Source organism: Amphibalanus amphitrite, unplaced genomic scaffold (assembly GCF_019059575.1).
Source record: "Amphibalanus amphitrite isolate SeventyFive unplaced genomic scaffold, NRLGWU_Aamphi_draft 000724F_arrow, whole genome shotgun sequence".
Lineage (NCBI taxonomy): Eukaryota > Metazoa > Arthropoda > Thecostraca > Balanomorpha > Balanidae > Amphibalanus > Amphibalanus amphitrite.
Window position 1 is genome coordinate 198,266 of NW_024882218.1, and position 12,340 is coordinate 210,605.

Here is a 12,340-nt window from a genome sequence, read left to right on the forward strand (position 1 = left end):
TACCCAATCCTCTGTCCGGCCGTACCCAATCCTCTGTCCGGCCGTACCCAATCCTCTGACCAGCCGTACCCAATCCTCTGACCAGCCGTACTTGTGTCCGGCCGTACCCAATGCTGTGTCGGGCCGTACCTAAACCTGTGTCGGGCCGTAACTAGCCCTGTGTCCGGGAGTACGTAATCCGTTCGGCCGCCGTTTGACGTCACTGGGTGTATCTTATCTGCTGACGCCGGAGCGCCGACTATCCGCCTCTATCAGTGCCTATCGGCATCTATCTGCCCCCTGCCGCGGCGCGACGCCGCTCCGCCCGCCACCAGAGGCAGTTCGGCAGCCGAGGTGACCTGCACCGGGTCAGCGCAGCGCCGCGCGCCCATTGGCTGCTGGCAGTGACCACCGTGCGCCCATTGGCTGCCGTCCGGAGGGTAGGCTGTGCCGCAGTACAGCATTCGGCAGTGCCGACCGATCCGGGTGGGCTGGCTGACCGCGGCGACCGTAAAGCCCGGTCTGCTCGTGGGGAGGGAACAACAGGAGGCGACAGAGCAGACATAGCAGGGAGGAGTGTTCGGAGGAGCTGTGAGAGGACGCCGCGAGGAGCTGTGGGAGGAGTGACGGGCGGCCGCGCGATGGCCGGACTCGGCGCAGTCCTGCCCGGGCTGCTGCTGCTGGTCGGCGCACTATGTTCCCCGGCAGGTGAGCTGGACGATCCGCGATCCGTCCTATATGGTCCACGGTCCGCCCTATATGGTCCGCGGTCCGCCCTGTATGGTCCGCCCTATATGGTCCGTGGTCCGCCCTATATGGTCCGCGGTCCGCCCTATATGGTCCGTGGTCCGCCCCCGCGTATGGGCGCCATATAGCCTCGTTGCTGGTGCGCCCTAAAACACCAAATCATCATCATATGTGGTCCGCCGTATATGGTCCGCGGTCCGTCCTATATGGTCCGCGGTCCGCCCTACATGGTCCGCCATATATGGTCCGCGGTCCGCCGTATATGGTCCGCCCTATATGGTCCGCGGTCCGTCCTATATGGTCCACGGTCCGTCCTATATGGTCCGCGGTCCGCCCTATATGGTCCGCCGTATATGGTCCGCGGTCCGTCCTATATGGTCCGCCGTATATGGTCCGCGGTCCGTCCTATATGGTCCACCGTATATGGTCCGCTATCTGTCCAATATGGTCCGCAGTCCGTCCTATATGGTCCGCCGTATATGGTCCGCGGTCTGTCCTATATGGTCCGCGGTCTGTCCTATATGGTCCGCGGTCCGCCCTATATGGTCCGCCGTATATGGTCCGCGGTCCGTCTTATATGGTCCGCCGTATATGATCCGCGGTCCGTCCTATATGGTCCGCGGTCCGTCCTTTATGGTCCGCGGTCCGCCCTATATGGTCCGCCGTATATGGTCCGCGGTCCGCCGTATATGGTCCGCGATCCGTCCTATATGGTCCGCGGTCCGCCCTATATGGTCCGCCCTATATGGCCCGCGGTCCGCCCTATGTGGTCCGCGGTCCGTCGTATTCTCCCGGCAGGAGGGTAGGGCCGATGTTGTGATGGTAAGTCCGAGGAAGATGGGCTGGATGGGCTGCCGATCCGCACCATTATTAAGCTGACTCAGGGTCAGCGGCGCTCAGCTGACCTGGCTAGTCCGAGACCAGTCTGGTCAGTCTGATCAGTCCGACCAGTCTGATCAGTCTGTTCTGTGTGGTCTGTCTGATCAGTCTGATTAGTCTGGTCAGTGTGGTCAGTGTGGTCACTGTGGTCTGTATGGTTTGTGTAGTCTGTGTGGTCTGTCTGATCAGTCTGATCAGTCTGGTCAGTCTGGTCAGTGTAGTCTGTGTGGTCAGTCTGATCAGTACGGTCAGTCTGATCAGTCTGGTATGTGTGGTCAGTCTGATCTGTGTGGTCTGTCTCGTTTGTATGGTCAGTCTGGTCAGTGTGGGCAGTCTGGTCACTCTGATCAGTCAGTTCAGTCTGGTTAGTGTGGCCAGTCTGGTCAGTGTGGGCAGTCTGATCAGTCTGATCAGACTGGTCAGTGTGATCAGTGTGATTAGTCTGGTCAGTGTGGTCTTTGTGGTCAGTCTGATCAGTCTGGTCAGTGTGGTCAGTCTGTATGGTCAGTCTGGTCAGTTTGGTCAGTCTGATCAGTCTGATCAGTCTGGTCATTCTGGTCAGTCTGGTCTGTGTAGTCAGTGTGGTCAGTCTGGTCTGTGGGGTCTGTCTGGTCTGTGTGTGATCTGTGTGGTCTGTTAGGTCAGAGTGGTCAGTGTGATTTAACCCGCGCGGGGCTGGGGTCTCCAGCCGAACGCGCGGGGCTGGGGGGGGTAAATTTTACCCCCCCTGTTATCTCCCGAACTAATGGTCCGATTTGGAAAATTCAAACGCCAATCGAAAGCTCTCATCACGAACTACTAAAAACATGTACTTAATTTAAAGTTTGAGGTCAAGGTCAAGGTCAGGTCAAGGGTACAAATTGCAAGTTTCTACAGTATCGGCCTTGCACCGTAGTTGCCGAAGAATGGAGTCATGGACTGAGACTGATCGCCCAAAACGTGTTCTTAGGCTACCAAGACAATATTCGTTGCATACAATATCATTCAGAGGTCAAGGTCAAGGTCAGGTCAGGTCAGGTCAGGTCACCAAAAAACAAAATATAGAAAAGGGCATGTGCGACACATGTTTTATGGGTCATTTTACTCATAGAATTCCATAGGCACACTCAATAAGTGATATGGACCACCTCTGGATGAATTTCAGGTCGAGGTCAGGTCAAGGTCAGGTCAAGTGAGGTCAAATTTTGAAGTTGGTTGTTAAGGCCTAAAAAGGTGTCTATCTGATGCAGTTTTTCACGGCAAATCGAATGGTGCTATTTTTGTTTCCGTACGAGGTCTAGAACTTCCAAAAAAGTCATTTTTCAAAAAATTTGTGTGTTGTGACGTCATAAAATTTTGAATAACTCCCACATTTTTGAACCGATTCTTCTAAAATTTGGTATGTAGGTGCACATAGACCACTTCTCTGACATATATTCCGGTTTTTTCGATAGACTCAAAATTTTGGATTTTATAATGATTTTCCCAAAAAAATCATTTTTTTGAAAAAAAAATTAGGCAAAATCCAAAATTTTCAAAAAACCGAGATAACCATTTGATAGACAAAGTAAAATTACGTATAACCTTTTTTGTTACGTCTTGATTCCTTTAAAAATGAAGATGTTAGCGGCGTTTGAACTTTTGCCGTTTTTGAGGCGAAAATGGCGAACATGACGTCACTAAAACGTCAATTTCTCAAAAATTTTCCGACGGATTTCGCTCAAATTTTCAGGGAACGTGTCAAATTGATGTAAGAAAAGGTACTGGAAGTTTGGCGGCGCTGCGCGCCGCCGTTTTTGAGATATCGCCAAAATTCGCGAGGGGGGGTAAAATTTACCCCCCCAGCCCCGCGCGGGTTAAGGGGACTAAAGGCCATGGGGTCACTATAAAAGTTCGTTTTTTTCCAAAGGACGCTGGCTCCAAGCATTTTTTTCGAACAAGCACGTGTTTTAGCGAGCAAAACGGGCAAAAACTGAACCTGAGAAACTCGAACGTCGCCTTATTTTAACATGCGAATTATTCCCGATAAATTCCATGCCTGCGTTTTGGAACTAGACATGAGAACAGTGGTGACGTCATGCTGTGGAACTTGCATTGCAATGCAATGCATAACTATCATGAAAAGAATCGCTTACTCGATTCGGGCCTCGGTAAGAGCAAAAACCGAAGTTTTCCCAAAATTCGTTGGTAATGAATGCTTTCTTACGGACATTGGGTGCCAGCTGCCACCAGTGACGTCATCATATGCTCATTTTTGAAGTCACATTTTCCATGTATTTACAGAGCACAATTTGAAATCGATCATTTTTTTCTACAAGAAATTCCTAGCCAGACGCTGAAGCTGCTAAAACTGACGTGAAAGCTTCGAGAATGAACTTTGAGCCAACGTCCTTTTGAAGAAAAAAAAACGAACAATAGTGCAATTACTATTCAGTGTCATGCTTGCCTGATCGACATCCATATCATTCGGAACTTAACGAACTTAACACAATGTCATAATTCTCTATCTCGACAGGCGTTATCACAAGTGTATTCGCGGCCATTGGGGCGACGTAAGAAAAGAAGAAAACAACTGGCCCCAAGAACTTTAAATTATCAGTTAGCATGCACCTTTTCCTTGATCTGTAGAGAATTTACCATTAATTGCTAGAGAAAATTGCATTTAAAATCTTCCATCTATGCTTTTTTCATCGTTTGCACAACATCTTCTTTTACTAAGCTAGAAACACTGATTAGAAATAGTTCCTGCATCATCAAGAACAATAGGAAAGGCTTGAAGTGAATACAATAATCTAAACGGTTTTGTAATCTATGTGAAGACTTTTCTAAAATTGCGTGTAGAAATATTGAAGGCAAAAGTTCAACTTTTTCACAAGACGGATGTCTATAAACCTATTCAACGTGTGACAACTCAGCCGGTATTTCGTCGCCTACAGCCCAGCTTTCCCTAGTGACCGATAGAGGCGCTGCTATCGATGTCCGCCCGTGCCGCCTAACGTTTTCTGTAAGCAATTAAATCCGTTTGGTGACCGTTGATGACGTCACATGACCTTAGAGCTGTCTAATAGGAATTAATACATCAAGGTAGTCAAGGTTGGTAATAAATGACGTCATTTATGGTATAATTAGCCATTCCGACGAGTTTCAGTGAAAAATCAGGCAGTTGATTTTTCTCTTATTCACTTAGTGGGGGAGGACAAGAAATTGACCTGAGCTTAGGCATCGATATCGAATTTCAGTGACAAAAAAATTGTTTTTTTTTGTCACTGAACGTTTGGTTTCTTGAAGCGTGCAGACGTGTTTTGCTGTGCTCTAGAAAACTTGGATTTTAGCCGAATATAGCTTGTTTTCATTAATGTATTACATATTGGCATGTTCCTAATTTGACGTAGATGCTATGGAACATACTTTTGTGTCATATAAGTATAAGATGTGTCTTTATTCTTACATCTAAAAGTTGATTTTTCTAGTCTTTTGTTTAAAAAAAACTCAGTAAAAGTAGGGCAAAGTGCCCGTGATTTTTGCAGGAAGGCTCGTGCAGCTAAATAGAGTAGTTGTTCGTTTTCAAGATACCATTATCTGAATTATGAATTCACTGAATCGTATTCAGCGAAGATGCCGCGTAGAAAGAATTCTGTAAAAGGGAAAAACTCTCAAGATGGCCAAAAACAACATAATTCACTATCAGACAGCCAACCGCAGATCATCTCATCATTAGGAAATCCGTCAGTTGTTGTTTGCGAACAGTGCGGCATCAGAAACAGTAGAAAACATCACATTACGTGTGACTCATGCGGCAATCATTGGCATCTCACATGCGTTGGCCTGAAGCGGAGGGAGGCTGATTTTTTATCACGCTGGTGGTGCAAAAGATGTCTCGGCTTTGAGACTTCACTCAGCTCGCAGCCAGATCATTCCACCGCCAATGTTCTGCGCTCAACACCGGAGGCGGACATCCCATCAAGCGATGCTGGTGATCTGGCGTCCAGCTTAGCCAAGCTCAGACAAGATCGCCACGTTATTCGCCGCATCCCTAGAGGTGCTAGAATAGCTACAGCTGGTGCACTCACGACCCTACTCGAAGATACCGTACAGAATAACACGGGATCGACCTGGAAGAGACTGCTGCTGTTTCCATATCACGCTTTGTGTGTGCCGGAACGCGACAGTAGTCAAACACAGGACACGTCACTGACGTCGAAAATCAAACGCCAAGTCAACAGCTACATGACCTCAACCCTTCTAATACATGTCCAGTCATCGGTCGAGACCAACAGGGTGAAAAATCCCCTCCATGGGAAGCGTCAACGGCCTGAACATAACGAAGACGGACGCCTCCAACGGAGCGTGGCAGCCAAAATAGAAGACGGGGACGTGCGCGGAGCCATTTGTTTGCTCGCCTCCAAGGATCAGCTGGCCCAGAGCTCACAGGAGATAATCGACAGTCTGCAGCTCAAACACCCACCCTCCCCAGACGATCTGGCCTTACCAGCAGCGCCCGATGAGTCCATCCAGCCGTGTCAGGTCACCGAGCCCGAAGTGGCGGCCTCCATCGCCTCCTTTGATACCGGCTCCAGCGCTGGTCTTGACGGCCTACGACCAGCCCATCTCAAAGATCTGACCACCCGATCCACCGGGGGAAGCTGGCGTGCGACTCATCTCAGCTCTCACGGCGCTCGTGAACCTTGTCCTCAGTGGTGACGTCCCAGCCTCTGCGCGTGATGCCTTCTTCGGCGGCGCCTTAACAGCGCTCCGGAAACCAGGTGGAGGTGTGAGACCGATCGCAGTCGGGAACACTTACCGACGCCTGGCGACCAAGGTGGCTCTGAAGCCAATCAGCGCCGAGCTGGGAGATCTCCTACGTCCAGTGCAGCTGGGATATGGCACCACAGGCGGATGCGAGGCAGCGGCACATGCAACGCGGCGATTCAATGACGAGCTCGGCGAGGGCAGTGCCATCATCAAAATCGACATGCGCAACGCCTTCAACAGCATCCGAAGGGACCACTTCTTACACCAAGTTCGAGAGCGTGTGCCGTCACTTTTCCACCTACTGTGGCAAGCATACAGCGCACCAACTCCACTCTTCTACGAAACAGCAACAATCACATCGGCCACGGGACTTCAGCAAGGTGACCCGTGTTGCGACTAGCCGACAATTTATCCGTGTTTTATTTAGTGGTCCGTCATCTCAAGCCGGAGGTATTTCATCTGGAAAGCCGCGAGAAAATATGTGTTCAGCGATATTTAGTTGCAGTGAGAACGAGCGAATGTAAATCATGTAAAGGAAGAACGGCACTGATTTACCTGTTTGCATATACGTGAAATGCCATAGAATGAGTTAAGTGGTAAATGTGGCTTAATTTTGCTCGGAACAGTTTAAACCTATTCAATCATGTAAACTAAAGCTGCAATGATCATGTAGTCGCTGTTGAACCGGCTCTGATGCTTTGGTGTTGAATGGAGTTAATAGAAACCGTCATTTTAACCCACATTTTTCCCGAATGTCGGAACAGTTTTAAACTCCGTGCACTGTGCATTGTGCAATCAATTGGAAGACAGATACAAGACATGGACGAGACGAAAACGTTGAAATCCGTGCGTGGTAGAAGGCTGTGCAAGCTAACAAGAGTAAGGAGACGTGCATTGATTCTCATAGATAGTAAAGGCAGCCGAACTCAACTCGCCGAGACGCTCAAAGAACTTGATGTGGCTTTGGAAGAAATCGAAGAAGCAAACGGCAAGTATGTGGCCAGCCTCAAGGAGGAAGGCGAATTGCAGGCTGCCGAACTCTATATGAAGGATGTAAGAGAGCAGCATGAGGCTGCTGTGGTCCGCATTCAGGAGCACCTGGCAGGTAGGAAGGACGAAGCGCCTTCAGTGACTGCAGAGAGTCGCGTCTCATCTAAGGCTACTGACCCCGGCAGGGCGCGAATAACAGCACAGGTGAGGCAGCTGGAGCTCCAACAGCTTCGGCGACGACTGGAGCTGGAGAAGCAAGAACAGGATATGAGGAGAAGACGCCAGCTTCAGGAGGCTGAAGATGCGGAAGCATCTGCACGGCTGGAAGAGCGGCTGTTGAAGGACGCAGAGGGAGGTCTCAGCTGGGAGCGGAGGGACGACTTTGTCGGGGAGCCAGCTGTTCTGTGCCCCGTGGAAGTAGAGTCAGTGTCTCAGTGTCCAGCTAATCAAGCTAGTTCAAGACCAGCCGATCCAGTGACAAGCAGCGACTCGCCTAACTCAGCTGTGCCTCGCCATCCTACGCCTGATGACAAGAGACGATGTTCTACTCCGGGTGTAGCAGAGACAGTGCCGCAGCGTCCAACTAGTCCTCCTAGACCAGCCCATTCAGTGGTAAGCAGTGATCCACCCGACCCGGTCGTGCTTTGCCGTCCCATGCCTGAGGATGCGAGACGGTACTCTACCCCGGGTGCAGCTGCTCCGGTGCAAGTTGCCCCTGTCTACCAGCCTGAGCATCTTTTCCATCGCAGCCTCCCCAGACTCACTCTGCCCACATTCGCCGGCGACACGAGCGAGTGGGTGAACTGGTTTGCTTTGTTCCGCACTTTGGTCCATGACCAGCCAGCCCTGACCCCCACGGAGAAAATGGCTCATTTGCAGGCCGCTGTCACTGGCTTGGCCCAGAGGACCATCGGAGGGATGCTGTATAGAGGGGAGCTGTATGAGGAGGCAGTTAGAGTACTAAAGGACAGATTCGGCCGAGATGATGACATCATCCACTCCAACCTCGACAGCATCTTCTCCTGTCCGGCACCTTCTCATCTCGATCCTGCCAGCCTGGAACAGTTTCAAGCCACAGTCCACTGCGCTGTAGTAGTGTTCCAGAGTCTGGGGCATGACGGTGACCTGTACAGTTATGAGAATTTGAGACGTGTGGTAGAGAAGCTACCGACTGAACTGAAGAGAGAGTGGGGTGAACATGTCTTAAACCTCGAACCAGAGAAGCCCAGCCTGCTCCATCTAGACTCTTGGCTGTGCAGACAGGTCAGGATCGCGCTGAACTTCGCGGCTGTTTCTCAACAGCATGGAGGGCGGCCAGCCGAAAAGAAGCGTGAAGCAAAGACGCAGGGAGCCAGTGGAGAACATGCTCTTCAGCGGACGGCTCTGGCGACTGAAGCACAGAACAGAGCCGGCAAGACTTGCATCTGCTGTGAAGCTGCCCATGACGTTACTGTATGCCCCGCATTCCTCAGCAAGTCAGTGGATGAGAGAGCTGCCTTTGTTGCTAGCTCAGGTGCCTGCTTCTTCTGTTTAAAGACAGGTCACGCCGTCAGAAAGTGCCGCTTTGCAAGGCGATGTGGCATCGAGGGTTGTGAAATGAGGCACCATCTGGTGTTGCACGGCAGCAGGAGGGTCGGTCTCGGTACAGAGGCCAGCCGGTCGGTGCCGAGCTCAGAGCCTGATGGCCAACGGGTGGTTGCTGCGTCGTCACTGCCTGTGGAACAGGTCACTACTCTTCTCCAGGTTGTGGAGGTCACCGTCGTCGGCCAGAACGGCAAGACCAGGAAGGTATGTGCGCTGCTAGACCCAGGATCACAAACTTCTCTCGTTGCAGAAGATGTCGTGGAAGAACTCGGACTCCAGGGGGAGCGCCAAACTTTGCGACTGAGAAATGTTGAAGGGAATGGCTCCCAGCAGCGCACGAGACGTCTGCAGTTAAATCTGCTGACTGAGGGAGAGGAAGTCTACTCTGTTTCAGTGCCAGAAGCCTTCTCAGTAAAGGAGATCAATCTTACTGTGCCGCATTATCCTGCAAAACAGTGGCGGCATGTGCATGATCTGAAGCTGCCGGACTGCCGTGGGCGCAAGGTGGAACTCCTACTCGGAGCTAACGTGATTGAGGCGGTCCTACAGCTAGAAGTGAGAACCGGCAGCCCCGGTGACCCTGTCGCGATCAGAACTGTGTTCGGTTGGACACTGACAGGCTCTGTAGCTGGACTCGTTCCCGGACAGATGCGTGATGTTATGCTGATTCATCACTCATCTGAGGAGTCCCAGTTGTGCGCAGCGATAAGCGACTGGTGGACGACGGAGTCGTTTGGGAGCATGTTTGAAGGCCAGGCGTCTTATTCTCAGAAGGACACTCGAGCCCAGACTATGCTCGATAGCACCACGAAGCTGCAAGATGGTCGCTACGAAGTAGGACTCCTCTGGAAACAAGAAGACACGAAGATGCCTGACAACCTAGTGGCAGGAGAGAAGGAGCTCAAGGTCTGTTTGGATGAATGGAACCAGGAGAAGATCGTCGATGAACTCAGCCAAAGACAGATTGACTGGCGGTTCAACCCACCTAACGCAAGCCACAAGGGAGGAGTGTGGGAGCGACTAGTATCCTCGGTCAAGCGTGCTCTGCGGGTCGTGCTCGGAAACCAGTGCGTCTCAGAAGAAGTGTTGTGTACTGTACTGACGGAGATTGAGTTTGTACTCAATAGCCGTCCGCTGACCTATGTCAGCACGGACTTTGGTGACCCGGAGCCCCTCACTCCGAACCACTTCGTCTTGGGCTACCCGGAGGCCGCCTTCCCGCCTGGCATCTTCGCTGAAAGTGATGTCCTCGGCCGTCGAAAGTGGCGGCAGTCCCAAGCACTCGCCGATCAGCTATGGCGAAGGTGGCAGAAAGAATACCTACCACTGCTGATTCAACGGAAGAAGTGGGTGCGTGAAACCCGAGATCTACAAGTTGGTGATGTCGTCCTCATGGTGGATCAAGAGTCGCCCAGAGGTTACTGGCCGCTGGCGAGGATCACAGAAGTAACCACAAGCGATGATGGTCGAGTGCGCTCAGTGTCGCTGCAGACGGCAAGAGGATCCGTCTACCGTCGTCCGGCAAACAAAGTTTGCTTCTTGGAAAGTTGTGAGAGATCCCAGTGAAGCGGGAGTGGAGCTGAGCTGAAAGCTTGAGCGCTCGGGCAGTAAGTTGGAGGATGTGCATGCTGCAAATCAATGGACTAAAGGGCAGTGTTCGTGTCATGTCATATAGGCCAGTAGTCGCACGTATTATTGGTGTTCTACCCAGTAGAACACTGGGGGGAGTGTTGCGACTAGCCGACAATTTATCCGTGTTTTATTTAGTGGTCCGTCATCTCAAGCCGGAGGTATTTCATCTGGAAAGCCGCGAGAAAATATGTGTTCAGCGATATTTAGTTGCAGTGAGAACGAGCGAATGTAAATCATGTAAAGGAAGAACGGCACTGATTTACCTGTTTGCATATACGTGAAATGCCATAGAATGAGTTAAGTGGTAAATGTGGCTTAATTTTGCTCGGAACAGTTTAAAACCTATTCAATCATGTAAACTAAAGCTGCAATGATCATGTAGTCGCTGTTGAACCGGCTCTGATGCTTTGGTGTTGAATGGAGTTAATAGAAACCGTCATTTTAACCCACATTTTTCCCGAATGTCGGAACAACCCGTGTGGTCCCGCTGTGTTTGCGCTGGCCATTGACCAAGTGGCCAGAGGGGTGACGGCACCATTCAACTGCTGGTACCTCGACGACGGCACCATCGGTGGCCAGGTCAGCACCATCTGTTTGGACCTGCAGAAGCTAATACCGGCTATGGCCAGCATCGGTCTCAGTATCAACGCCAGGAAGTGCGAGATAATTCTGCCAGATGGCAGCGCTGATGAAGAGGCAATGCAGGCAGTGAGAAGAATTCACGAGCTTATCCCAGGTGCAGCTGTCCTCGGCGCTTCGGAGCAGACCATTCTTGGCGCTCCCATCACTGAAGCAGCAGCCGATACCGTCATGGAAGAAAAACAGGGGGAGCTCAAGCACATGGTAGAGCGCTTACATCACTTGGACGCCCACACCGCGCTCTTCCTGCTACGCAACTGTATCTGGCTACCGAAGCTTCAATATCTGTTGCGAGCTTCTCCACTCTACCGGCAAGCCAGTCTGCTCAGCCAGCTGGACGCAGTCATGCAGTCGGCTCTGACAAGCATCAGCAACGTCAAGCTCACAGGAGCCAGTTGGGAACAGGCTGTTCTCCCGACTCGATATGGCGGTCTCGGACTCCGGCTCCTGGTCGATGTCGCTCTACCAAGCTACGTCTCTTCACTGCATGCCTGCCATGGAATCATCTACTCCTGTTTACCAGACTCTATGACTGCATGTGTCACAGAAGAGCGTGAAAAGGCCGTCAACGACTGGCAAGAGGCAGCTGGAGGTGAAAACGTACCCGAAAGAGACGAACAGCTGAAGCAAAAGGCATGGGATGCAGTCCTGGCAAAACAGCAGCAGGAAAAACTGCTCTCAGAAGCAAATCAGTATGATCGTGCTCGTCTGCTGAGCACTGCAGCACCAGAAAGCGGTGCATGGCTCCATGCTGCACCGTCTGCCAACCTGGGAACACTTCTAGACCGAGAAACCCTGCGAGTTGCCATCGCCCTTCGCTTGGGAGCCGATGTCTGCCGTCCACACCGCTGCAGATGTGGCTCAATAGCGGACAGTAAGGGATACCATGCCCTTACCTGCAAGTTCAGCGCCGGGAGACACCCTAGACACACCGCGTTGAACGACATCGTAAGGCGAGCACTGCAGTCGGCAAGGATTCCCTCTCTTCTGGAGCCAACAGGAGTTGACCGTGGAGACGGCAAGCGCCCCGACGGCATCAGCATATTTCCTTTCAAAAACGGTATGTGCCTAGCTTGGGATGCCACGTGCGTCAACACATACGCCGATAGCCATGTGCTGGCAGCCGCTACCTCAGCCGGAACAGCTGCACGCGAAGCTG

The 12,340-nt window shown here is 51.5% G+C and overlaps 1 protein-coding gene across 1 annotated transcript in view; it reads left to right on the forward strand.

Moving 5' to 3' along the window:
• The first annotated feature begins 315 nt into the window (after nt 1-315).
• Nucleotides 316-12,340, forward strand: part of LOC122365230 (protocadherin Fat 4-like) — a 165,736-nt gene continuing 153,711 nt past the window's right edge. Inside the window, exon 1 of the mRNA XM_043336234.1 lies at nt 316-687. Within this exon, the coding sequence (XP_043192169.1) occupies nt 621-687 (67 nt within the window). The 5' untranslated portion in view covers nt 316-620. The remainder of the gene's footprint in view (nt 688-12,340) is intronic.